This window comes from Ictidomys tridecemlineatus, chromosome 2, assembly GCF_052094955.1.
Source record: "Ictidomys tridecemlineatus isolate mIctTri1 chromosome 2, mIctTri1.hap1, whole genome shotgun sequence".
NCBI lineage: Eukaryota > Metazoa > Chordata > Mammalia > Rodentia > Sciuridae > Ictidomys > Ictidomys tridecemlineatus.
The window spans coordinates 91,140,547-91,167,655 of NC_135478.1; the positions used below are offsets into that span (position 1 = coordinate 91,140,547).

The 27,109-nt window shown below is 40.3% G+C and overlaps 1 protein-coding gene across 6 annotated transcripts; it reads left to right on the forward strand.

Moving 5' to 3' along the window:
- The first annotated feature begins 894 nt into the window (after positions 1-894).
- Anapc7 (anaphase promoting complex subunit 7) lies at positions 895-26,974 on the forward strand. 6 transcript variants are annotated; one of them, XM_078039183.1, is made up of 13 exons: positions 896-1,114; positions 5,927-6,113; positions 8,770-8,889; positions 10,289-10,389; positions 12,476-12,515; positions 14,229-14,340; positions 15,449-15,602; positions 16,246-16,388; positions 18,051-18,168; positions 19,156-19,352; positions 22,593-22,817; positions 24,502-24,652; positions 26,195-26,974. In XM_078039183.1, exons 1-13 carry the CDS (start codon positions 1,014-1,016, stop codon positions 26,382-26,384), a joined length of 1,839 nt encoding a protein of 612 aa, XP_077895309.1. In that variant the 5' UTR covers positions 896-1,013; the 3' UTR covers positions 26,385-26,974. The 6 variants fall into 6 exon arrangements, with proteins under 6 accessions (XP_077895311.1, XP_077895309.1, XP_005329667.2 ...); XM_078039184.1 differs by having other exon boundaries at positions 975-1,114; positions 5,902-6,113; XM_005329610.5 differs by lacking the exons at positions 10,289-10,389; positions 12,476-12,515 and having other exon boundaries at positions 943-1,114.
- The last annotated feature ends 135 nt before the right edge of the window (positions 26,975-27,109 follow it).

The window sequence follows — 27,109 nt, forward strand, 5'->3', positions numbered from 1 at the left end:
TCTTTGGAATCAAATGAAATATAGACTAAGATATGTGTTTCTTTCAAGAAATGGGTGACAAACCATTATAGTTGAACGCAGGTAGCAATAGTGAAAAAAATTCCGATTTTTAAAAAATTGAAATAAGGGGCCTCATTCAATTACCTACTTGGTCCTTATATACACTTGAGTTTTCCATGCAGTAGGTTTAGCTACTGTGTAATTTAAGAATCTGAAGTCAGAACATCTCACTCCAAGTCCAACCATTTAACAAACCTTAGCCCAAAATTCATGCAGGCGTCTTCGGTTTCTTCATCTGCGAAGAGGGAATTGTCTGTTTCAACTCTGTGGCTTGTTTATGAGCATCCGATGCAATCACTAGTGCAAAACTTTTTGTGAAATGTTAACTGTACGAGACAAACTCTGGTTAAAAGGGCTACCAACTCATGCTTGGGCCTATATTTTATTCACACTAATCCAGTGAGTCATTTCACCGGGTACCTGGCTCTGGATTCAAGGCGAGAAGCCTGAAACTGTCAGACACACAAAAGTCTCGGGGGTGTGGCGGGCGGAGGGGGTGTGGCGCCTTCTGCTGGTGCGCACGCGCGACTGCAAAAGCAGTTAGGTCCGCCCTTGGCGCCTATTCCAAAGTTTTCCCGCACTCCATTTGCATTTATTATGATAAATGCCAATATATTTTAAATTTCGGAGATACACAGACTCCCCCAGACTCACTTCAATATCCTTACTGAGGTGCCTTTCGTCCCATTGTACGCCCACCGCAAAGTTTGCAGTTTAGGACGATGATGTAATTTTGCGTAAAAACAACGAACCCTCCTACCCCCCAGGTCCTGGGAGTAGCATGCTTTTTACTCAGGCACCTCCGCAGTTACCTATTTCCTTGGGGGCGGTGCCGCGTGTGGACCCGATGGACCCCGGCGGCGCCGCCATTTTGGAGTCTTCGAAAAGGAAAAATTGTCTGCCGGCTTTTCGCGCCGCCACAGCCGCAACTACCTGCGGTTTTGCCGGGCAGAATGAATGTGATAGACCATGTGCGGGACATGGCGGCCGCGGGGCTGCACTCCAACGTGCGGCTTCTCAGCAGCTTGCTACTTACAATGAGTAATAACAACCCGTGAGTTGAGGCGGGGAGCGGCCTGGGCTGAGGAGAGCTGCGGCGGTTTGGGAGCCGGGGCCGAGGCGGTATTCTGGCGGGAAGGAGTGGCCGCGGATCCTCGGTCAGCCGCGGCTTCCGCTGACAGCCGACGCGGGAACGCGAGTAGTGTCCCGGGGGCCGGCGCCGCGGTGCGCTTCCGCTGAGGTTGTGGCGAGCGCTGGCTCCAGAGAATGGAAGGGGGAGGCCGAGGTCCACGCTGGCGGTGCTTTCCCACAGTTGGGAGCGAAGGGTTTCCTGAGGCGTCTGTTGCAGGATAAAGCGATTGTCACATCGCTGGGCTGAATCTTCCCCTCCCGGCTCCTTCCCAAGAACGGGTTTTCGCTCGCTGCCGCTCTGACCCAGTGCCCTGGTTTTTATGTCCTTGTCCTACATCTGAGATGGGCATTTCCCCCCCAGGGCCCGCTCTCTTAACCTTGGAAACGGGAGGTTTCGTTGATGGGGCAAAGGGAGTGGCGCCTAATTTTAAGGACTTGGGAGCTGTGAGAGCAGCGTCCCCTTCCTTTTTCGCTCCCCTTCCTTTTTCGCTGCCGTGTATTAAGTTTTAGGTGAAGCACAGGGTTCATCCTTGAGCTTCCGCCCCTTATTGCTCCCAGCCAGCTGCCTTCCCCATCCCATCTCTTCCCCAGTGCCCTGGCCTCCTGGGCTCTGTTTTCTGGTGCTGGACCGCACAAGTAGGCTCTCAAGTCGGGCTCTTGTACTTGCTGTTTGGAATCCTCACCTCAGGGCTGCCTCCTTTTTTAGGTTTCAGCTCAGGTACCCTCTTAGCCACTCTGACCCCAAAAGTATAGTTGCCCTATTTTGAAGAAGCACAGGGCCCATGCCATAGCTCTGTGCTGATGTGCTAAAGACATGCATATGGAGATAGGGAAGTGAAGTACTTTGATCAAGTTCACACATCTAGTAGGTACAGAAGTCTCCATTCTGACCCCCACAGTCTGCTGCCTCCTTATAGCATTATAATGAAATCGACTCTGCACCCTTTTGTGTTTGGCCTGTTCTAGAAGGTGGTCCAGGTCAGAGAGGAAAGGGCTGTAAAGTGCTTGCAGTGCAGTGGATGGGCCCTATTTCACTTCCACTAGTGCACTTTGGGCCTCAGTGGTAAAATCATCCTTTATGGCCATCCACTTAGTGTTGACAGTGAGGAACAGAAGGCCTCTCTTGCCTTCTGTGTTTATTCTGGAGACTTTTTACTTGAGTGATTTCTCAGAGCATCAAGTTTCCACTATTGGGGATTAACACACTTTACATTACTCTTAGTTATTGATGATGTGACAGGATAGTTTGAAGCAGTTTGGTGATTTGGCTAGATTAAGTTTAGTTAGCCTGAGCTTTTTCGCATTAGGTTAGATTGGCAGTTCTTAGTTTCAGCAAATGTTTAAGTTCTGATCTTTTATCATTATTATATTTTGAAATTCATTGAATAGGCAGTACATACACTGAAAAAAAATTAATCAGTAGAGAATTTGTGTGCAGATCAATCTCTGAGTCTTGAACCTCCCTGCCACCGTTTTTCTTCTCCAGAGGCAACAACTATTAGGTTTTCCATGTATCATTCCAGAGATTGTGTGTGTGTGTGTATGTGTAAGTGTGTAATAGGCAAGTGTGTTATGTAAGTATCTGAATGCTTCCTGTGGATGTAGTAATATTTATCAAATGATTATCACTGAATACAAAAAAATAGTTATTGCTCATTGTATACATTGAATCTGGGTGTTGGAAAAGCTCTTAAGTCATCTGAACTATCCGTTTTACTCTTTGAATTTTCTTTCATATATAAATACGTATATATAGTAGATGGTCACAGCACCTTTATTTTAATGTGATGCTGAGGATTGAACCCACTGCCTCACACGTGCTAGGCAAACACTCTCCTGAGCTATAACTCCAGTCCTCCTTGAGTTTTCCTTATAACTTTGTATCTAGTGTTTAGCCTGCTATCCTTTTTCGGGGGTGGGGGGGACAGGGGCATTGTTGGGAATCTCCAGGCCTTGTGCATGCTAGGCAAGCACTCTACCAGTGAACTATATCTCCAGTACCTCCCCCCCCTTTTTTTTTCAAAGTTCTAATCCACATATCATAGAATTAATCATTTTGAAGAGAACAGTTCTGGGGACTGAGGTTGTGGCTCAGCGGTAAAGTGCTTGCCTAGCACATGTGGGGTGCTGGGATCGATCCTCTGCACCACATAAAAAAAGTATTGTGTCCAACTACAACTGAAAAACAAAATACTAAAAAACAAAACAAAAAACACACAAAAAACAGTTCTTTGGGGTTTTAGGGTATTCATAGTGTTGAGCCACTAATTCCAAACATTTTATCATCTCCAAAAGAAATCTCTTAGCAATCATTCCCCCATCCGTTTTACCCTGGCAGTCACTAATCTATGATATCTGTTCTTTTTTTTTTTTTTTTTTAAAGAGAGAGTGTGAGAGAGAGAATTTTTTAATGTTTATTTTTTAATTTTTTGCGGACACAACATCTTTGTATGTGGTGCTGAGGATCGAACCCGGGCCGCACGCATGTCAGGCGAGCGCGCTACTGCTTGAGCCACATCCCCAGCCCAATACCTGTTCTTTTTTTAAAAAACATTTTTCAGTTGTAGTTTTGATATAATACCTTTATTTTATTTTTTATGTGGTGCTGAGGATCAAACCCAGTGCCTCACACATGGTTAGGCAAGCGCTCCACCACTGAGCCACAGCCCCATCCTCTGGTACCTGTTCTTGATATACCTTGGTTTGTTGGCATATTAACTGTATACAAAGTTCTTTGACTCTGTCCTTTCATTTTAAGCAATTATGGCTTTTATCTCTCAAAAGGGTGTAAATTTGGGCTGAGGATATAGCTTAATTGTAGAGTGCTTGCTTTGCATGCACAAGGCCCTGGGTTCAATTCCCAGCACCACACACACACACATACACACACAAAAGTATAAATTTATCTTGAGAAGGAGGAGTGTAAGGAGTCGGGAGAATCCTGAGTTCAAAGCCAGCCTCAGCAACTTAGCAAGGCCCTGAGCAACTCAGTGAGACACTGTTTAAATAAAATACAAAAAAGGGCTGAGGGGGCTGGGGTTGTGGATCAGTGGTAAAGCGCTTGCCAGCATGCATGAGTCCCTGGGTTCAATCCTCAGCACTGCATAAAAATAAATAAAAGATTAATTGACAACTAAAAAATATTTAAAAAGGGGACGCTGGGAATGTGGCTCAGTGGTTAAGTGCTCTGGGGTTCAAAATCCACTCCCCACCCTCCCCAAAAAAGGAGGTTGGGGTTAGGGGTGCAGCTACTGCTTGCCTGACATAAAGAGGTCCTGGGTTCATTTGATCCTCAGCACTATAAAAAGCAAGAGAATGGTAGCCAGACAGTTATAATACTTGTGAACATATTGAAGGTTAAAGAAATAGTTTTGAAACACACCAGTTCCTTTAATTGTCTTTAAATTCCTGAGACTTAAGGAGATAAGAATGCTTCTATTGAGCAGGGATGGTGGCTCATGCCAGTAATCCCAGAAGCTCAGGAGGCTGAGGCAAGAAGATTCAAAGTTTGGGGCCAGCCTGGGCAACTTAGACCCTGGGTCAAAAAGTAAAAAGGACTGGGGTGTACGTCAGTGGTAGAATGTGTCTGGATTCAATCCCCAGTATCGTGCAAAAAGAGAGAGAGAGAGAGAGAAAAAAAAAAGGATGCTTCTAGTGTAAGTAAAGTTTACTCTTCTTTTTAATTTATTTGTTCTGTGGTGTTAGGGATCAAACCTAGAACCTCACACATGCTAGGCAAATGCTTTACCAGTGAGCTACACCCAAAGTCTTAAAAGTTTACTTTTTGCATGTAAAATTAAAAAGACTTTGGGGCTGGGGATGTGGCTCAAGTGGTAGCACGCTCACCTAACATGCATGAGGCACTGGATTCGATTCTCAGCACTACATAAAAACAAAGATACTGTGTCCACCTTTAAAAAATAAATAAATAAATAAAAAGACTTTATTAAACATAGTCCTTGTTCTGTCCCACTCTGTCCCATTGGCTGTTTCATTCTATTCTCAGACTGATATTTTCTTCAGTATTTCAAGAGTTTTGAGGTCCAATTCTCTTTATTCATCCCCTTCCTAGGAAGAAGGGGTGAAGTTTCTCTTTTCCAGGTCTTCAGCCCTTCTTTGGTAGTATTAGTTGTCATTGTGATTGCTCTCCTTTGTTAGTATTATCCTTAAAACTTGATGTTAGGAGCTTGTGGATGAATATATATCAGCCTGTTAAAAGGGTTTGGAGCAAAAAAGGGGTGGAAAAGATACGTTTTTTTTTTTTGGTATATCTGTATTCGGTTTTTATAGAAATCATTGCATTTATATTAAATAAAGAATAATTTTAGTTACATTAAAACAGCAATTTAGGGCTGGGAATGTGGCTCAAGTGGTAGCACGCTCGCCTGGCATGCATGTGGCCCGGGTTCGATCCTCAGCACCACATACAAACAAAGATGTTGTGTCCACCGAAAGCTGAAAAATAAATATTAAAAAAAATTCTCTCTCTCTCTCTAAAACAAAACAAAACAAAAAAACCCCAGCAATTTAAGGCGGTATCCTAGATATGATGGTTATAGTAACATAGAGTTTACTTCTCATGCCTCTCAGTTTAGGGACAAGCCCTTAAGGTGTATTAAAATTTTTTAAACTGCCATTATTCAAAGCTTTGTGCTAGACTTATATGAACACTAAGGTGCTCTTTCTAATATTTCAAAATAACCCACGTAGGGGGTGTACTTTCTTTGTTTTCTAGTGAGTTATTCTCCCCATCTCAGAAGTATCAGCTTTTGGTGTATCATTCGGATTCTCTCTTTCATGATAAGGAATATCGGAATGCTGTAAGTAAGTATGCTATGGCTTTACAGCAAAAGAAAGCTCTAAGTAAAACTTCAAAAGTGAGACCTTCAACTGGAAATTCTGCTTCTACTCCACAAAGTCAGGTAATTTAAGATAGAGTTGTGAGTTTTTTCTTTGTTTTTCCAGGGTTGGGGAAGGGGGCTGTGCTGGGAATTGAACCTGACACCTCATGTATGCTAAGCATATTGTCTGCCACTGAGCTGCACTGTCAGCCCCAAGACAGGTAATTCAGAAGATGACTGACTAGATGAAGAAGATGATAAAATAAAAAGTAATTCAAAAGGAAACTGAACAGCGAGACAAAGATGAAAAACTACTTAGATGTAGGAACCTACCCAACCAAGCATTAAAGGACAAGAGCAAAATTCTTGTGGATGAATCTAAAATGTAAACCGCATAAACAAAGTTATGCATCATTCTTCCCTTTTATAGAAACAGAGCTTAAAATGTAAGGTGTTTTGTGATTTTAATGAAAATGCAGCTTGTAAAATGTCATTCAGTTGTTAGGCCTGTGTGAGAACACAGTGAAATTTATGGGAAAGAATTTAAAAATTTCTGGCAGTTTTGGTTGCTTGATAGTTAAATAAATTTAAGCAATAAAATTGCAGTGTCTTCACCATTTGACCATATTATTCCATTACCAGGATTAATCCTAATAACAAATTCACAAAAGGTTTTCGGGGATGCAGTATTGTTTATAAGAAGAAACTAGAAACAAAAGTGCTTATAAGCAGGTTCAGATTTCATGAAGTAGAATGTGATGAATTATTGAAAAAAGACAAATGAGGTTAAAGTATATGTGCTGATTTGAAAATGACTATGTACTAGTAAAATAAGGTTTGAAGCAATATGTCAATACTATTTTTATTTGAAGGTGAGAATTTAGAGATACATAAATACATCCTGATATATGTTTTCAAATATATGTGGATAATGAGCTTGAAAATATTTTGTGTATGAAGGAAATAAATTTAAGTGGAAAACTAGGAAACATTTTGCTTTTTTTAAAAAGGTGAAATTATGCCTAACTTTATTATTTTTTTTCATTTTTTTGTTTTATTATTTTAATTAGTTATACATGACAGTACAATGATCTTGACATATCATACATTTGAATCAGATGGGATATAATTTCTCATTTTTCTGAGTGTACAGGTTGCAGAATCACATTGGTCATGCAGTCACGTATATACATACAGCAGTAATAATGTCTATTTTATTCTGCTGTCCTTCCTTTCCCCCCTTCCTCTCCCCTCCCCTCTCCTCCCATCACTTCTCCCTACCCAATCTAATGTGACACAGTTCTTTTTTTTTTCTTTTTGACATTTTGCTTTTTAGTTTGAATCTGTTTTTAAATTTCTTAGTATACATAAAATGTTAGGTGAATTATAAGTGAAATTATCAGTCACAGTTTTTCTGCTTTCAATTTTTTCACATTAGAAAGAAAAATTAATTTTTTTAACCTGTTCAGCTTCATCTTTTTTTTTTTGAAATATTTATTTTTTCGTTGTACATAATACCTTTATTTTGTTTGTTTTTATGTGGTGCTGAGGATCAAACCCAGGGCACCCCATGTGCTAGGCGAGTGCTCTACCACTGAACCACAACCCCAGCCCCTTCATCTGGTTTTATTTATCTTTATGTAAAATCTTTGCTTTCTATTATTAATGATGAGCTGATTGCAGGATTTTCTTTTATTTTCTGACACTAAATGGAAGTCATGTATATTCCCCAGATAGAATCATTCATAAAAATAGTTAATATGTAGAGTATTCCATTTGCCAAGTATGATGCTAAACCTCTTTTGTGTTCGTGTATACTAGAGATTGCAGGGGCACTTTACCACTGAGCAACATCCCCAGCCCTTTTTTATTTTATTTTATTTATTTTTTTTTTTTTGAGACAAGGTCTTGCTGAATTGCTTAGGGCCTCGCTAAGTTTCTGAGGCTCATCTTGAACTTGCAGTACTCTTACCTCAGCCTCCTGAGTTGCTGAGATTACAGACATGAACCACCATGCCTGGCTTGTTGCTGTTTTTTGTTGGTACTGGTGATTGAATACAGTACTTCATGTATGCTAAGCAAGCACTCTGCCACTGAGCCACCTCTCCTAGGCCTCCATTCATTCTCACCCCTCCTCTCCCTTCCCCTTTGTTTTCATACTCAGTTGCCCAGGCTGTTCTCAAACTTGTGATCTTTTCTGCTTCCCCCGCCTAAGTGCCTGGGATCACAGGCTATGCTAAACTTTCACTTTTCATATAACTTAATACATTGAATCTTCATGGAAGTTTTTAAAAATTAAGATATAACTCACATGCTGTTATTTCATCCTTTTTAATGTATACAATTCAGTGAGTTTTAGTATAAGTACTATCTAACTCCAGACATTTTCATCACTATAGAAAGAAAGCTCATGCCTTTTGGCATTCATTCTACATTCTCACATTTTTCCCTTCTCCCCAGCCCCAGTCCCCAGCCCCCTGGCAGTCACTAACTTTTTTTCTTTTTTTGTCCTTGGTGATTGAATCCGGGGATGCTTTACCACTGAGCTACATCCCCAGACCTTTGCCTTTTTTTTTTTTTTTTAATTTTGATACAGAATCTTGCTAATTTGCTGAGGCTTTCCTGAAACTTGTGATCCTCTTCCCTCAGCCTCCCAAGTTGCTGCAATTATAAGTGTGTGTTGCTGCACCTGGCTTGAGACCATATTTTCAAGAATTGGTTTTTCATTGTCTCCTAGTGTCTTCCATCTGAAATTGAAGTGAAATATAAAATGGCTGAATGTTATACAATGCTAAAACAAGACAAAGATGCCATTGCTATACTTGATGGGATTCCTTCAAGACAAAGAACTCCCAAAGTAAGTTCAATTAGCAGATTGTTACGTGATTCTTCCTCTGCAGCCCTCCCTTCTCTTCCATGTTTTCTCTGTTCTTTAGGAAGGCCGTCTGAACATTGTACTCATAGTTGTCTCACTTTCTTCCGCTGTTAATCTCTGTAGAGATTTAGAGGTGAATGACCTTCTTAAGAGACCTGAAAATTCAGCTGATGAGTAATAACAGCTGGACAATGTTATGAGTATATATTCTTTGGTATTTGTTTCTGTGGGGAAGAATGATTTGCAAAATGCTTCCAGGTGGCAAAACCACTTTTTTTAGAACTTCATTTTTTGTATTCCATAGATGTATCCATTTGATAGTGGGAATGATTTTATTCTTTCATTTTCAAATTGTACATAAGTGTGGAATATATGTTTGTGTTTGATTTGGCACCATGTTATAGTGAAGAGTGTACCTTTAGCTGAAGTCAGAGATATGGTGTCTTTTTGCATCTAGGGTACATGTGAGTTACATACAATTTAAGGTTGGGCAAATTAACAATCTCTGGTCTTTTTTTTTTTTAAACCTTATTTTGGGGCTGGGGATGTGGCTCAAGCGGTAGCGCGCTCGCCTGGCATGCGTGCGGCCCGGGTTCGATCCTCAGCACCACATACCAACAAAGATGTTGTGTCCGCTGAGAACTAAAAAATAAAGATTAAAAATTCTCTCTCTCTCTCTCTCTCTCTCTCTCTCTCTCTCTCTCTCTCTCTCTCTCTCTTTCTCTCTCCCCTCTCACTCTTTAAAAAAAAAAAAAAAAAAAAAAAAAAAAAAAAAAAAAAAAAAAAAAAAAAAGAAAAAAACCTTATTTATAAAATAGGATAATAAAAATCTGTTAATTTTTGTGACAACTGAATTGTGAATTGAGTTCACGTATATAAAAATACCTTTTTTTTTTTTGGTACTAGGGATTGAACCCAGGGGCACTTGACCACTTAGCCACATCCCCATCCCTTTTTATTTTTATTTTTTAATTTGAGACAGCATCTTGCTAAGTTGCTTGTGTTGAACTTGCAGCCCTCCTGCCTTAGCCTCCCAAGTTGCTGGGATTACAGGCATGTGCCATCACACCATAATGTGATGATAAAGCCATAAACCAATGCTTTGTGCATATAAGACAAGTGCTCTACCATTTAGCTACATCTCCAGCCCTAAAAATACATTTAAAAAAATTTTTTTTTAATTGTAGATGGATACATCTTTATGTGGTGCTGAGGATTGAACCCAGGGCTTCATGCATATGAAACAAGCATTCCACCACTGAGCTACAATGCCAGCCTTAAAAATACATTTTTTGGGGTGGGGGATGGGTAGCCAAGAATTGAACTCAGGGACACTTGACCACTGAGCCACATTCCCAGCCCTATTTTGTATTTTATTTAGAGACAGGGTTTCACTGAGTTACTTAGCACCTCGCTTTTGCTGAGATTGACTTTAAACTTGCGATCCTCCTGCCTCAGCCTCCTGAGCCGCTGGCATTACAGGTATGCATCACCACACCTGGCTTAACTAAAAATACTGTTCTGTTGGGCTGGGGTTGTAGCTCAACGGTAGAGCACTCGCCTAGCATGTGCGAGGCCCTGGGTTCTATCCTCAGTACCACATAAAAATAAATAAAATAAAGTTATTGTATCCAACTACAATTAAAAAATAAATATTTAAAAAATTAGTGTTATGTAGAGAATATTGGGTGTCTTTATCAAATTTTTTGAAACCCCCTTTAGAAGAACAGTGTGAATCCTTGCTCTGAGTAGTTAATTCATGTCAGAATTTTTTTGTTTGGTACTGGGGATTGAACCCAGGAGCACTTTGCCACTGAGCTATATTCTCAACTGTTGTTATTTTTCATTTTGAGAAAAGATCTCACTGAATTGCTGAGATGGGCTTAGAACTTGTGATCCTCTTGCCTCAGCCTCCTAAGTCTCTGAAATTATGGGCGTGTGCCACCATATCTGGCTAGAATTTAATATCCCAGGTTATCACCTGTCCTTACTTAATTGAAAAAATTTTTTGTGCAATTTGTGTTTAACAATGAGGAATTTAATAAGTATTCTGTGTACAGCTAGGCACAGTGGCCTAGGCCTGTAGTCCCAGCTGCTTTGGAAGCTGAGGCAGAAGGGTGGCAAGTTTGAGGCCAGCTTCAGCAACTTACGAAGACCGTTTCTCAAAATTAAAAAGCACTGAAAGCCTGGAGTTGTAACTCAGTGATGAGAACTCCCCTGGGTTCAATCTCCAGTATCACCACCACCAAAAAGAAAAGTCTGCACATCCTCCTGCACCTGAAGACCAGGAATCTAAACAGTAGAAACCTGGTGTAGTTAAATTAGTACATCTTAAATGTTGCTGCATTTTCCAGACAACCCAACTTGATGAGAACATGTTTAAGTTTCTCCTGACATTAAAGATTATTTACTATTTTAAATTGGTTATTTCTGGAGGTTTTTTGTTTATTTGTTGTTTTTTGTTGCTGGGTTTTAAACCCAGGGCCTCGAGCATGCTAAGCTTGTGTTCTACCACTGAACTCCATTCCCAGCTTTATTTTTCTGAATTTTATTTATTTAGTTTTACATATTAGGGATCATACTCTAGGGCCTCACACATAATAGGCAAACACCATACCACTGATCTGCATCCCCAATCTGTTTTAAAATTAAGATATTTTCTCATGGGGCTGGGGTTGTGGCTCAGTGGTAGAGTGCTCACTTAGCAAGTGTGAAGCACAGGGTTTAATCCTCAGGACTATAAAAAATAAATAAATAGATGGGGTTGTGGCTCAGTGGCAGAGCGCTTGCCTGGCATGTGTGAGGTGCTGGGTTTGATCTTCAGAACCACATAAAAATAAATATAAAGTATTGTGTCCATCTACAACTAAAAATTTAAAAAAACAAAAACAAACAAAAAATCCTGAACAACTTGGAAGTAGCTGGGTGTAATGTTGTCTGCGTGTAATCCTGGTGACTCTGGAGTATAAGGCAGGAGAATCACAAGTTCTAGATCAGCCTCAGCAACTTAGGAAGATCCTTGGCAACTTAGTGAGATCCTGTCTCAAAGAGGGCCAGGGATGTAGCTCAGTGGTAAAGTATCCCTGGGTTCAATTCAATACAAAAAAAAAAAAAAAAAGAAATCCAAATACTTAGAAGTGTATTATGGACCAATTTGTCTCTTAATAGGTTTGGATGGTATATATTAAATTTCATTCTAGTATTTGTGAGTTTTTTCCTACCTGAGAATTAATTTCTTGCATGTATGAGGAAGCGTCTGCTGCTGTACTCAAGGCCTTTTGGAAGAAGCTATTTTGATTATAAACTTTGAACGACATTATTCCTTAACAGAAATGCATTGTAATCTCCTTATTGACTTGGTGTTTGGGGACGTTTTTGGAAATCAGTAATGGCAAAGAAATTTGACTTTATGGCATCCAATGCTTGATGTTTGCAATTATTATTTTAAGAGGGTCTAGAGGAGTCTATTTGTTAGGAGTACAGTAGAGCTCTTGTAGCCAGGAGCAAGCAAACATGTGCCTCAAAAATAAACCTATGATATTTACAGTTTTTCTTTCTTGTCCGTTAGGGAGTTAACTGGCTCCTCAGTCTGTGTAAAGGACAAGGAAGTGAGTCAAAATACGTCTAAATGAACATCTGTTAATGTATGGTAAACACCACCACACATTCCCTCACACTTAAAGGAAAATTCCAGTGTTAGATTATTCTATCTTGGCAAATCTTCAACTTTTAAGAGTAAGCATACCAATACACAATTCCTCAATTTTTAGGAAATAATGACTACTTGGGTTTAGAACTGGTGGAATGTGTCTTTACTGTTTTCCCAAGTAAGGACCCGTTTTAAAAATTGACTTTTCCTCTCAGTAGCACTTAAAACTTGTTCTTTTGAGTGACAGTTAAGTAGTTTAAAGGAAATTTTGATATTTGTTGAGACAAATGGCTCATCAGTTTGTTAATATCAAGCAGTCAAGGAAGAATCTTAAATTTAACCTTTTATTCTTTTGAAGTATTGGCACTAATACTGGAGTTTTCCTTTAAGTACCTTCCTTTGCATATTCAAAATAGCCTAAAATGAAATATCTGAAGCCAAATAAAAAATAATTTTATTTCGAGTGTTTTATTATTTCATCATTTGGATTAGTGTGGATTCATACTATTCTGGGATGTTTTATACATTGTAGGTCTGTAATTGAAACAGATGTTCTTCAGAGTACTTTTGAGTAAATACCTGGCATGCCAAGTCACAGATAATTGAAGATATTGGGGATTGACTTTTTTCTTGTGTCTGTCTTCACATTGACTGCTTCCTTAGGTTAATGATCTGCCCAACACAGTGTTGTGTTTAAATTGAAACAGTGGGTTTTTTCTTTGTACTATTAAGATCATTTATCCCTTTCCTGTAATTTCCACATTGTTTGTCACTTTTAGATTTTCTTTGTTGTGTTCTCAGGAAGGATTTCGCTAAGAAAGCTTTACTTAGTTACTTATTTAAATTGTGTTAAAATGCAGATGTCTGCACTGGATTTAAATAGTGTAGCTATTCACTAGATCATGGTAATTTCTATAGGTCAGTTTGAGTTGAATTTTTGTAACATGATTTTGGCAAGTCAGTATTTAAGGGTAAAAGCTTTGTTAGAAAGGCCAGATTCTAGTCACTAGTGTAATTGTCAAAAAGAAGCCAAGTATTTTACCTCTGTATCTGTCATTTCCTTTTGGGGAAAAATTTATCTGATCCTTTTTAACTAGTTATGCCAAGAGTTCTTTGCTTTCTTATGTCTCAGTATTAATTGAATTTAAAGTATTTGAATGTAAACACTTCTTGGATAGTTCAAGAATGAATTAAGGTAACTAGAATTTTGGAGTTTATCAAATGAATGTCATTTCCATTTCTAGAGGCAGCATCTTTGGTCCAGATATTACTGGACGTTTTAGTTAGGTAAATGAGAGGGTAATGTGACTTTTTCCTTTTAGGAATGGGAGGACTTAGAAAAAGCAAGGATAGTAATGTAATTTATTCTTTGCTTTGAAGAATAGGGTTGGTATTTTTTTTTATTATTTTTTTAGTTGTAGATGGACACAACATCTTTATTTTTACATGGTGCTCAGGATCAAACCCAGGGCCTCACGTGTGCAAGGCAGGCACTCTAGCATTGAGCTACAACCCAACCCAGGATTGGTCTTTCTTTCTTTGCACAGATCTCTGGGTAGATTTTCCAGTAAAAAGTAGAGTAGTAGCTAGTAATAAAATCAGAACTTTTTGATGGTGAGATTTTTTTTGCAATACAATATTATCTTATTATTCTTTATTTTTGATTATACAGATAAACATGATGCTGGCAAACCTGTACAGGAAGGCTGGTCAGGAGCGCCCTTCAGTCACCAGCTATAAGGAAGTACTTCGGCAGTGCCCATTAGCTCTTGATGCCATTCTAGGTACAGTTAATTTTCTGCCTGTTTTCCTGGAGTGTCAACTGTCAAAGATAGTGGTTCCCGATATGTTAGAATAGTTTTTGTTTGTTTGTTTTTAATGATACTGGGGTTGAACTCAGTGACACTGTACTACTGATCTATATAGTCTCTGTCTTTTTTTTTTTAATTTTTTAAAGATGTTGATAAACCTTTATTTTATTCATTTATTTATATGCAGTGCTGAGAATGGAACCCAGTGCCTCACTAGGCAAGCACTCTTGTCACTAAGCCACAACTCTAACCCTCCTTTTTTTAAATTTTTTAAGACAGGGTCTCACTATCTTAGTGAGGTTTGGCCTGCTTATGATAACTTGTAATCCTCCTGGGTCAGACTCCCTAGTTAGTGGGATCAGGTATAAGTCACCATGCCTGGCAGAATAGTTTTTAAAAAATTCCCTACATCATCGCATATTCAATCAAGGAAAAAAAATTATTTGTTTATTTATTTTGAGATAGGGTCTTACTAAGTTCCTAGGGCTGGTCTTGAGCTTGCGATTCTCCTGCCTCAGTCTCCCAGATGTGTGCCATGCCCTGCTTCTGTCAAGAAATATTAAGCAATCTTCTGGGGCTAGGGATGTAGCTCAGTTGTAAAGCACATGCTTAACATGCTCAAGGCCTTGGGTTTGAGCCCCAGCACCAAAAATAATAAGTTATTGTATTTCTGTCATATGTGTTTTTTTTTGTTGTTGTTATTGTTATGTTGTTTTTTTGTTTTGTTTTGTTTTTTAGTGCTGGAGGTCTAATCCAGGACCTTGCTTGTACTAGACAAGCACTCTACCACTGAGTTACACCTCCAGCCCCTAGAGTATTTTTTTTTTTTTTTTTTTTTAGTTTTAGATGGACACAATACCTTTATTTTATTTGTTTATTTTTATGTGATGCCAGGGAACGAACCCAGTGCCTCATTCATGCTAGGCAAGCGCTCTACCACTGAGCTGCAACTCTGGCCCCCTTGTGTATCTTTATTAGATAGGGAAGGGGTGCTTCCAGTGTAGGGAAGTTGTAGACTGTTTCTTGCACTGTGGAAGAGGGCATTGCCTCACCACTTTTTTCCTGTTTTCTGCTGGATTAGGTTTGCTATCCCTTTCTGTAAAAGGTGCAGAGGTAGCATCAATGACTATGAATGTGATCCAAACTGTGCCTAACTTGGACTGGCTCTCTGTGTGGATCAAAGCATATGCTTTTGTGCACACTGGTGACAACTCAAGAGCAATCAATACCATCTGGTAAGAACCACAGCATTAATTCCCTGTTCATGAGGCCTTTCCTCATCTGGAAGTCTGATGTGTTTAAATTAGTAAAACAGAAAAATGAAGTGCTTATTTCTTGGTTTGTAGCAGTTGTCCTTGGGCTTTGTTAGTTGGAAATAAAATAGTCCCTGTTGGAAACCTATAAAAATGTGCAGTTGGACTAAGTTCAGATCTATATGCAAAGGTAAAGAGCAAACTGCCATTTTGTGTCATGCTTAAACCTAGAAGAAAACCTTTTTGATCTCCCTGGAAGCATGGTTTATTGCAGCATCTAACATAGATTGTCCCCTTAGGACTGGGCTTTTCCTTCTATTTGGATATAGTCCAAGAACAAGAGATGGGAGTTTTTGTATTATGCAAAGCCATCCAGTTGAGTAATAAATAGCTGTCACTTGTGAATGACATTGCATTCAGATCCATGTAGTGTATGTTGTCCATTGAAAAACTGCAACAAGGAATTTCTTTCTAGGTAGTGAGTAGTGTCTGCTTTATTGTGTATATTCAAAGTTTTATGAAAGCTTTCTTGCATACAGAAAAAAAAGTAGTGTCTCTATGCCAGTTCCCCTGATTAAGCAATTAAGGGTCTAATTGTAAGATTCACTGTTTAATATCTTTTAAGTTCATTGGAGAAAAAGTCCTTATTGCGAGATAATGTGGACCTACTAGGAAGCTTGGCAGATCTGTACTTCAGAGTTGGAGACAATAAAAACTCTGTCCTCAAGTTTGAACAGGCACAAATGCTGGATCCTTATCTGATAAAAGGTGAGTAATTCTTGGGGCAAGACGAGAGTGTCTATAGAGGGGCAGATCAGAAGATAGGCAAGAAACGTGGCATGAACAGGTACTGTTTTTCAGGGAAAATTTTTTTGAGGCTTATTACATCGGTCTTTTACTCTTTATTTATTTTTTAAGTTCTTGGCACATCTTTTTAACATTTTGGTGATTCATTTTAAGCAGTTATTTTTGCTTGAATTCAAGTACAGTCTCCTCACAGACTTTACTTGGCTTTTTTCCCCCCCTTTTGGAGAGAGTCATAGCTCTTTCTTATGAATTATAAATTTATGATGTGCTTGATTTGGATGGCATCCCAAGAACCATAATATCATGTTAGGGAATTTAGTTGTACTGTTTCTGTAGCATAATTAAAAGAGAGTAAGAGAAGGATTAGGAGCAGACAATAGGAAAACCATTGATCTGAAAGAAGATTTCAGCTGACGGAAGGAGGCATCAGGCCTTTGAAAAACTGGCTGTCAGGTGACTGGCAGTGAGTGGGTGCTCAGGAATAGTGAGAAATATGATCAGCTAGATAGGCTGACGTCTGTTTGTAAGGCCCCAGAGAGACCATTAAAAAAATATGCCTTGTAACAATAAGCAGCCTTACAAACTTTTTTTTTTTTTTCTCCCAGGAGTATTTTACCACTGAGGCTGCATCCCTATCCCTGCCTCTCCCACCTTTTTTTTTGAGACAGTCTCACTATCACCAAGTTGCTGAGGCTGGCCTTGGACTTGTGATCCTTCTCTTTTAGCATCCCAAGCAGCTGATTTCAGGCGTGTGCCACTGTGCCTGGCCAGTATGGCAAACTCTTAATAAGAGGAGGGAGGGGAATTTTCACAAGCAAGCAGATGAGGGAACAGATACAGAAGGATGAATTTGTTTGTCTAAGCCTCCCTCCTGCCTGGTGTTTATTCCTGTTCTCTAATCTGCCTATGCCCGTGATGAAAATGGGCTTTAGAAAAATTAATCTGGCAGTAGTTGGCAGCTTAGAGTCAGAAGCATAAACCCAAGACTTTGAGCCAGAAGAAGTATTGCTATAATTTTGGCTTGAAAGGAAATTTTAATGGGAATCTGAAGGGATAACAGAAGAATGGTGGCAAGAGATGGGTATGGGTGACAGCAAGTCTGGGCCCTTTTTTATAGACTTCGAGTGAGAACGAAGTGGGATCAGGGGAGCACAATGATACAGGAGTAAGGAGGGGTGGGGATCTTTAATGAACTGCATTCTAGAATGAACTACAAGCTTTTTCTGGAGTAGGCCAACTTTTTGTGAGACTGACTTTTTCAGCATAGTAGAGCTCGGAGGAAGCATTTATTTGATGCCTTTTTTGGGCCCTTTCTGGTTATTCATTAGGAGAGCTGTATATCACACCACAGAAATAGGGATAAACAGTCCCTGAAAATAACAGGTTTTCAAATTGTGAGATATATCTTTCTGCTTCTTTGCCTTTTTTATTTTGGGTGAGTTTTCCTTTTTAATAGTCATTTTGTAGGGAAGTGGTTGTGGAGGAGTCCATGATGATGGAAAGAGCTCAGACCCTAGAGCAGCTGGAACCTCAGTGTGGGTCTGCTTGTTAGATCCTACTCCTTTTTAATGACTTCTTTGATTAGATTAAAGGGCCTCTTCTCATCCTGTCCTCCTTTTTTAGGGATGGATGTATATGGCTACCTCCTGGCACGAGAAGGGCGGCTAGAGGATGTGGAGAATCTTGGCTGCCGTCTTTTCAATATTTCTGATCAGCATGCAGAACCCTGGGTGGTCTCTGGGTATGTTTGTGCATTCCCTTTTCTCCCTGGTTTTCAGTAGATTCTTTAAAGAGATTGTAGGTATATGAATTGAAAGCACTAGTTTAAGAGATAATCAGGCTGTCCCCAGTGACATATGCCTAGTAATCCTGGGACTCAAGAGGCTGAGGTAGGAGGATTCCAAGAACAAAATAAAAAATAAAAAGGGCTGGGGTATAGCTCAGTGCCTAGCATGTAAAGTTCCTGGATTTAATCCCCAGTTATCACCAAAAACAAAGAGGAGAAGGGAGATAATCAGGCTTGAATCAAATCATGACATTTGATTTTGTTTTGTGATATATAAGGATTGAACCTAAATCTATGGTGTGCTAGGCAAGTACTCTACCACTGAGTTTCATCCCTGGCCTGTGACATGTGATTTTAGATGCATATTGACCTCTCTGGGTTTTTTTTTCCCCTCAGTTGGAAAATGGGCTAATAACTTCCTACCCTACTTCTAGGGGTAAGCATTAAATGACACAGAGAATGTCTCATGTTTTAGTCCTGGGCTTTACTCAGGATGACCTCCATTGTTATTTACCTCATGGTTGGGAATGTAGCTCAGTGGTAGAGTGCTTCTCTAGCAAGTTTGAGGCCCTGGGTTCAATCCCCAGCACTGCTCCCTACAAAAAAAGTAAATAAATAAAACCTGTATTGTTATTTACCTGGCTTTACAGATTCTCTGAATGTCTTTCAGCTCATAACAGGAATCCGGATCATCAGATTCTTTTCTGTTTTTTTCCTTCCTTGTTGAGCTTTTCCCCCTTAAAAATAAATAAGAAATTAAATATTAAATAAAAAATATAAATCTATATATATATATATTTTTTTGTTTTCACTAATATCATAGCTTATAACTATAAGTGTAGTTTATAATGAGAATCATATATAGGGCCTTCCTTCTGATTTGTGCATGAAACTTCTTTATGGTCCCTCTCAGGTAATTTCTGGTGTTTTTTTTTCCTCCAGGTGTCATAGCTTCTATAGCAAACGCTACTCCCGAGCCCTCTACTTGGGAGCCAAGGCCATTCAGCTGAATAGTAACAGTGTGCAAGCTTTGCTACTTAAAGGAGCAGCACTTAGGAACATGGGCAGAGTCCAAGAAGCAATAATCCATTTTCGGGAGGCCATACGGCTCTCACCTTGTCGCTTAGATTGTTACGAAGGTAAGATCATCATGACTAGTGGGGATTCGAAGCCATGGCAGCTGCACTCAGGTGGAAGGTTTCATCAGGCCCACAGTTCTAAACTCTTATGTATTAGAGTCATCTGAGGAATCTTTTAAAAATCAAGCTGCCAGGTCACTCCAATATAGATGAGAACATGGGCTGTGAATTAGCTGATGGTATTTTTTGAAGATCCCAGGTGGTATTAATGTGCAGACAGATTTGGGAATCATGCATTAGGCATTTTACATTAATTAGGGGTGTCACTGGGTTTTTCACCCTGCATTTTCTAGAATGAATTCTCCCCACCTTTTTATTTTAATATATTTTTAATTTTAGATGGATATAATGCCTTTATTCTGTTTAGTTTGTTTGTTTGTTTGTGGTGCTGGGGCTTTGTACATGCAAGACAAGCATTCTACCAACTGAGCCATATACCCAACCCGTTTAGTGTTGGGTTTTTTTTGTTGTTGTTGTTGTTGTTGTTGTTTTTAATATTTATTTTTTAGTTGTAATTGGACACAATATCTTTGTTTTATTTATTTATTTTTATGTGGTGCTGAGGATCGAACCCAGGGCCTTGCACATGCTAGATAAGCGCTCTGCCACTGAGCCATAACCCCAGCCCCCTGTTTAGTGTTTTTATGTGGTGCTGGGGATTGAACCCAGTGCCTCACACATTCTAGGCAAGCGCTATAGCTCTGAGCCACAAACCCAGCCCCATCTCTCTGTCTTTTTTTCTGGTTTTTGGTGAGGGGATACTTGGGATAGATTTTTGTCCTTTTTTTCCCCCTTCAGATGTAGCCCAGTCATTAATGAGAATCTCTGCCAGGCCCTATGCTAAATTGCTCAGTTATGTCTTTATTTTCATAGTCATCTTACCTTATCATGGTCCACAGATGTTACTGATAGAGTAACACCATATCCATGAGACAATGTTGGCTGTGGGAACTAGTTGTCCATTGTGACCTTCAGAGTGGGCCTGATTGGGGTTCAGCTTTTTTGTTGTTGTTATATAATGTTTTAAGTTCATGTGAACTGACCCTAGGAGCTCAAAGAAACTGTGCCAGCCTCAGCAACATTTGGTGACTCAGTCACAGACGTTAAAATAGATCTTACAAGATGCAGTTCCTCTAAAACATATTTTTGTAAGAATTTAAAAATAAACCTAGGAGTCTAGGAGTGATTTGATCTTAACAGGAAGATGAGTTCAAATTTGAAAGTTGGAGGAAAGAACAAATCTGCTTATATAGCCAGAGAGCTATGCTTATTGTAAATGTGTTGGGGGAATGGAAATTGCCTTTGTTCTTAAAGAAACTGCAGAAAACCAAGTCTCTGTTTTCAGATTAAATTCTTTTTTTTTTTTAAGAGAGAGAGAGAATTTTTTAATATTTATTTTTTAGTTTTCAGTGGACACAACATCTTTGTTTGTATGTGGTCCTGAGGATCGAATCCGGGCTGCACGTATGCCAGGCGAGGGTGCTACCGCTTGAGCCACATCCGCAGCCCCAGATTAAATTCTTAAACCTGAAACTATAACTTCCCTCTAAGCTGTATTGGTCACACCAGCTCCTTTCTGCAGCACCCCTGTTTTGTCCAAGTACAGGAATGCCTTTGGATTATCCCAGTACCCCAGTGCCTGGATGGAGCTAGTTAGAGCATCTGGGGGCATCAGATTTCCCCAGAGGGCCAGTGAGGCTTCTCAGGCTACTCTTTGGAAGATTTGGATCTTGGTAACTGGTTATGCCTTCTGGCCATCTCCAGTGGAGCTTTCTCCCTTTGCTGGTGCATGCCCTTGATTAGTGAGGTGCATCCCCCCCCACCCCCCCACCAGGGCTGGGATTGAATAAAGGGCCTCTCAGGCATTTTAGGCCAGTGCTGTACCACTGAGTTACATTCCTAGCCATTTTTATTTTTGAGATAGGGTTTTTTTTTCTTTTTTCTTTTTCTTTTTTTTTTTAGAGAGAGAAATGAAGTTTAATATTTATTTTTTAATTATCGGCGGACATAACATCTTTGTTTGTATGTGGTGCTGAGGATCGAACCTGGGCCGCACACATGCCAGGCAAGTGTGCTACTGCTTGAGCCACATCCCCAGCCCTTGAGATAGGGTCTTGTTGGCTCAAGCTGCCTCCAACTTGAAATCCTTCAGCCTCAGTCTCCTGAGTAGTTGGGATTTATAAGCATGTACCACTAGACCTGGCTCTTTCCATTTCCTTCTGAAGTTTCAATACTCAGTAAGTAGTTGCAAACAGCTGTATTTGGAACCTAACATGTTGCCCTTTAGAGTTAGGTAATTTCTGGTTAAGTAACCATAATGTGTGGAAGAGTGTGCACGAATGTTATAAATGCTGCTAGGGTGGAGGAGTTTTCGGAGAAAATCTGCCAGTGATTGTGTGGGTTTGGGGTTTAAGCTGTTTTTCTGTTTTTGATGAGTGCTTTGTGCCAAAAAGTTCTTCCCCTGTTCTCAACTTCTTGGCACAAAGAGTTGAATTTTCTTGAAGTGGCTCCATAGGGCATCGCTGTGGGTGTGAAAAGAGAAAGGAGCTGCCAATCTTAGTATATTGGATCTGTCTGATTAAATGTTTTCCACCTAATGTGAGAAGGCCCTCAGCAATTGCCTTTGGAGATAACTTCTGTGTTTCAAGTCAGAGTCTGCCTTTTTCCCCATGTGGCTTGATAGTAGGTTCTTTAATTGATAAAATAGGACATTCACTTTTTACCCTCCCTCTTAAATATAGGTCTGCAGGTGATTGAACATAGCCAGAGAGTAATGGCTTAAGGCAGTAGAACCTTGAGTTTCATTGGAAACATTATCTCTCACTACTTTAATCTTCTGGCCACACAACAGAGTAATGATTAGTGTCACATTTGTTCTTCAGTGTTCAGATGTTCTGCCCACACGCTGCAGTTTCCTTATGCATGCTTGTTTCTTTCACTAACTGAAGGTGCATTTTCAGGGCAGGCTTTTTCCACATCTATCAAGTGCTCTGGTTAGAGTGCTCCTTAGCTATTCCATCAGCACATCCTCCAGTCTAATCTCACCATCAGTTTTCTGCAGGCCTGCCCTTTGTCTAAAACTTGGAAGGTTTGCCATTTGGAACACTGTCAGAATGGAAGTTTGGCTTATTGAACTTCTTTGTGTGTTTTATTTTTTAAGGTAATATGATTGAACTTCTTTGTGTGTTTTATTTTTTAAGATCTCATGATTGAACTTCTTTGTGTGTTTTATTTTTTAAGGTCTCATCGAATGTTACTTAACCTCTAACAGTATTCGAGAAGCAATGGTAATGGCTAACAATGTTTACAAAACTCTAGGCGCAAATGCACAGACCCTTACCCTTTTAGCCACCGTTTGTCTAGAAGACCCAGTGACACAGGAGAAAGCCAAAACTTTGTTAGATAAAGCCCTGACCCAAAGGCCGGATTACATTAAAGCTGTGGTGAAAAAAGCAGAACTACTTAGTAAGTATGTCTTCTATTTTGCCCATTCAACATTTATTTCCTTTTTTTTTTTTTTTTTTTTTTTTTAAGTTTTAGGTGGGGGTTGGGGATGTGGCTCAAGTGGTAGTGCGCTCGCCTGGCATGCGTTTGGCCCGGGTTCGATCCTCAGCACCACATACAAACAAAGATGTTGTGTCTGCTAAAAAATAAAAAATATTTTTAAAAAATTCTCTCTCTCTCTCTCTCTCTCTCTCTCTCTCTCTCTCTCTCTCTTTTTCTAAAAAAAAAAAAAAAGTTTTAGGTGGACACAATACCTTTATTTTATTTTTATGTGGTGCTGAGGATCAAACCCAGTGCCTCTCACATACAAGGCAAGTGCTCCACCACTGAGCCTCAACATTCAGCCCCTCAACATTCACTTCTATAAAACCAAGTGTTAGTTGCACCCTCCATTCCCAGCTGGTTACGGATGACCAGATAGGTGTGTATGCCTTTTGCAGCAGGTCTGAGGCTGCTTGAATTGGTTTAGCACACAACCAAATGATTTGGCTTGAATGGTCTAAATTGGTTAGTACCTGTTCAGCTTGCTTTCATCTGATTTTAGTTGTCCTGAGCTAATTTGGGCTGGTTTTAGTTTGATTTTTTTTTTTTTTTTTTTTTTGAGAGAAAGAGAGAGAATTTTTTTTTTAATATTTATTTTTTTACTATTTGGCGGTCACAACATCTTTTTTTTTTTTTTTTTTTTTTTTTTTTTTTTTTTTTTAAAGAGAGAGTGAGAGAGGGGGACAGAGAGAGAGAGAGAGAGAGAGAGAGAGAGAGAGAGTTTTAACATTTATTTATTTATTTTTCTTAGTTCTCGGCGGACACAACATCTTTGTTGGTATGTGGTGCTGCTGAGGATCGAACCCGGGCCGCACGCATGCTAGGCGAGCGCGCTACCGCTTGAGCCACATCCCCAGCCCCATCACAACATCTTTGTATGTGGTGCTGAGGATCGAACCCAGCCACATGCATGCCAGGCGAGCGCGCTACCGCGTGAGCCGCATCCCCAGCCCAGTTTGAATTGTTTTTGAGCTATGTGGATTCTCTTATGAGAATTTTTTTTTTTTTTAAATGAAAATGTTGATTTGGGTTCATTGGCTTTCTTGCTGGCAGAGTCCTGAGATAGCAGTAAGGCATCACATGGTGAGAAATGGGGGTATGTCTTTTGTCCTGATTTATGATGACTCCTGGATTTGGGTCAATCTAGCAAATCAAAATAAAAAGCAGCTTGGTTTTTTATTTGGATTAAGGTCAAGAGTACATTTGAAAAATCAGAACCCAGGGCTGGGGATGTGGCTCAAGTGGTAGCGTGCTCGGCTGGCATGCGTGCGGCCCGGGTTCGATCCTCAGCACCACATACCAACAAAGATGTTGTGCCCGCCGGAAACTAAAAAATAAATATTAAAAATTCTCTCTCTCTCCCCCCTCTCTCACTCTCTCTTTTAAAAAAAAAAAAAAAAAAATCAGAACCCAAGCCACAAATTTCCTAATGAAATAGGAATTCAGTTGCATTTGCTCTCAGTTTGTGTCACACTGTTAGAAATTCTGAGGATGGCTACAAAGAAACTATCAGATTCTGATGGTTGTGGTTACGTGTATAGAGTAGAGCTGGAAGTATTTTCAAAATTTTTGATGAAGACAGCTAGGCTCTTTTTCTTTTCAGGTAGAGAACAGAAATATGAAGATGGAATTGCCTTGCTGAGGAATGCACTGGCTAATCAGAGTGACTGTGTCCTGCATCGGATCCTAGGAGATTTCCTTGTAGCTGTCAATGAGTATCAGGAAGCAATGGACCAGTACAGTATAGCGCTCAGGTAGGCACTCAGCCTCTGGCAGGGCAGGTAACGAAAAGGGGAGGAAAGGCAGGGAACTGTGTAGCTGGAGTTCTAGAAAGACAAACACACTGCCCACAGTGGAAAGCAGAATAATAATTGTAATGGCAGAAGAGTTAAATTTGTGAATTCAACCCTTGTGAAAAACTTTTCTTAAAGTATATTAACAACATTAAAGAGCCCATACCACTGTGGCATCTGTTCTTATACCTAGAATATATTTTATATTCTGCATTTTCCAATCAAAGTACTTTCCCATGTTCCTACCTGCTTTAATAGTCAAGAACTTGAATGCTTCTTCACCACTGTCATCTTGGGTAAGTAACTAACATGTCCTTTTCTCTACCTTATTGGGTATTAAATGAGGATTAAATGATTATTCCAGGTAAAGCTCTTGGCACTGTGCCTGGCACATAGTAAATAATAAATAAATAGTGGTCACTGATGTGATTTCTTTGAGGGAGAAATCACTGATGTGATTTATTTGAGGGAGTCTGTGTGTCCGCAGGGTCACAGTGAGGGAATGTCTGTAATTGAGTCTGGTCACATACATCCATTCCCTCATGCAGAGGACAGTTGAACAGCACTTGTGTGCCTGGCCAGTGACCACTGGGATTGCTTAATTCCGGACTCTCTCCTCATGTGCACACTGGTGATATCACCACTCATGCTTTCCTAGCAGTCTATAGAAGGTTGGGTGGAGGCCAGAGGGCAGGAGCATTGAAGGTTTCAGAGAAGAGATGTTAGAAATCAGCCTGCATTTATGTAAATAGAAATGGGATTCCAACATTTGTTTTAGCTGCTTTTTGGAAGCTTAAAAGCAAATGAAAAAAAAAAACAACAAAGCCAGACTTTGATTAGAGGTGAATTGGCTAGGCTGGTGATGGTTACAAAGTCAAGAGGAAACATTCCCTAGAAGTCAAATAAATGAATGTTCTAGAGGCTTTGCACTTTGGGGGTTTGGCACATGTAAATTCTTGGCTGCGATATGCACATGCCTGGGTAGAGGTAGCCTTGGTCCTGAGGTCTAATCTTAGGAGCTTGACATCTATTCATGGCGTGCCACAGTGTTTTTACTTGACAACTGCAATGCTGATATGTCACTGTGTCATAAGAGAACAGATCAGTTGTTCTCACAGAAGAATAACTCTGTAACCCTGCAACTCAAAAACCCCCTACTTTTAAGAAATTACATTGAGATTTTCTGTTAATGTTTGCCACTTTTTCATTGCTGTGTCTGATAGCCTCCTCTGGCAGAATGCTAGGGGGATAGGTATGAAAAAGTTTAAGAAACTTGTGGAGAAAAATCAAAATCTTTTGAGAATTCCAAAAATTAGGAAAAGATTTTCCCTTTTTTCACTTCTGGTTTTGGAAGCCAGCCTCAGGACCCCGGGTTGTTGGGAGGGAGACATCAGGTTCTGGCAGTTGTTCTGCTCATTTCACCTCCCAGCCAGCTAGGTGACGAGTCATTCTGCTGAAAGAAGGCAGAGATTCAGGCCTCTCCTTTGTTTTGTTGTCCCCTAGTTTGGACCCCAATGACCAGAAGTCTCTAGAGGGAATGCAGAAGATGGAGAAGGAGGAGAGTCCCACAGATGCAACTCAGGAGGAAGATGTGGATGACATGGAAGGAAGTGGGGAAGAGGGGGACCTAGAGGGCAGCGACAGTGAGGCAGCCCAGTGGGCCGACCAGGAGCAGTGGTTCGGCATGCAGTGAGGGGCACCGGCTGCCCGCCTGGACCGAAGGAGCTGGAGGAGCTGCTTCCAAGAAAACAGTGACTGTGTGTGCCTGCAGCTGGGCCTTCTGCCCCTCGCTCCCGAGTTCTAGTCGGGACTTTGTTTAACAGTGGGGCTGGCCAGTCTTCCATGTGTCTCCATCCTCCCCTGCTCTACCAGGAAGGATAAAGGCGTGCTCATGCTGGGGCTTTGGTCAGAGCACTTTTGATGTTTCATTGCTGAATCCAGAAGCTGGAATAATGGAGCATTTTGTCTTTGACATGGATGGGTTTGAAGGAGTGACCCACCCTCTGAGAGGAAGAGTGTCATCTCCCAAGGACAGTAGCATGGTCTGGCCTTATCAGAGAGAGTTTCCTGGTCCCAGAAGTCATTGTCCTGTGCTGCCCATGCTCCCCTGGTGACCTGCTTCCTTCTGCAGTGGTGGTGATGCCTTTAGCTGGCAGTTGTTTTGCAGAACAACTTTCCTATTTGCTGAGCTGGCACCTTGCCTTGGTCTGAAAAGCAGGTGTGAAAAGAGCATGACCAGGGTGCACCCGGGCAGTGGAGTAATAAAACTGGTTCATACAGTCATGGTGTGGGGTGGTTGGAATGGAAGCCTTTTTACAGGCTCTTAACTCTTTTGGCCTCTTGATCAGAATTTACTAATCCAGAATCATTTGCCATAAATAGATTCCCTTTCTCCCCTAGTATTGGGAACCAGGAGGG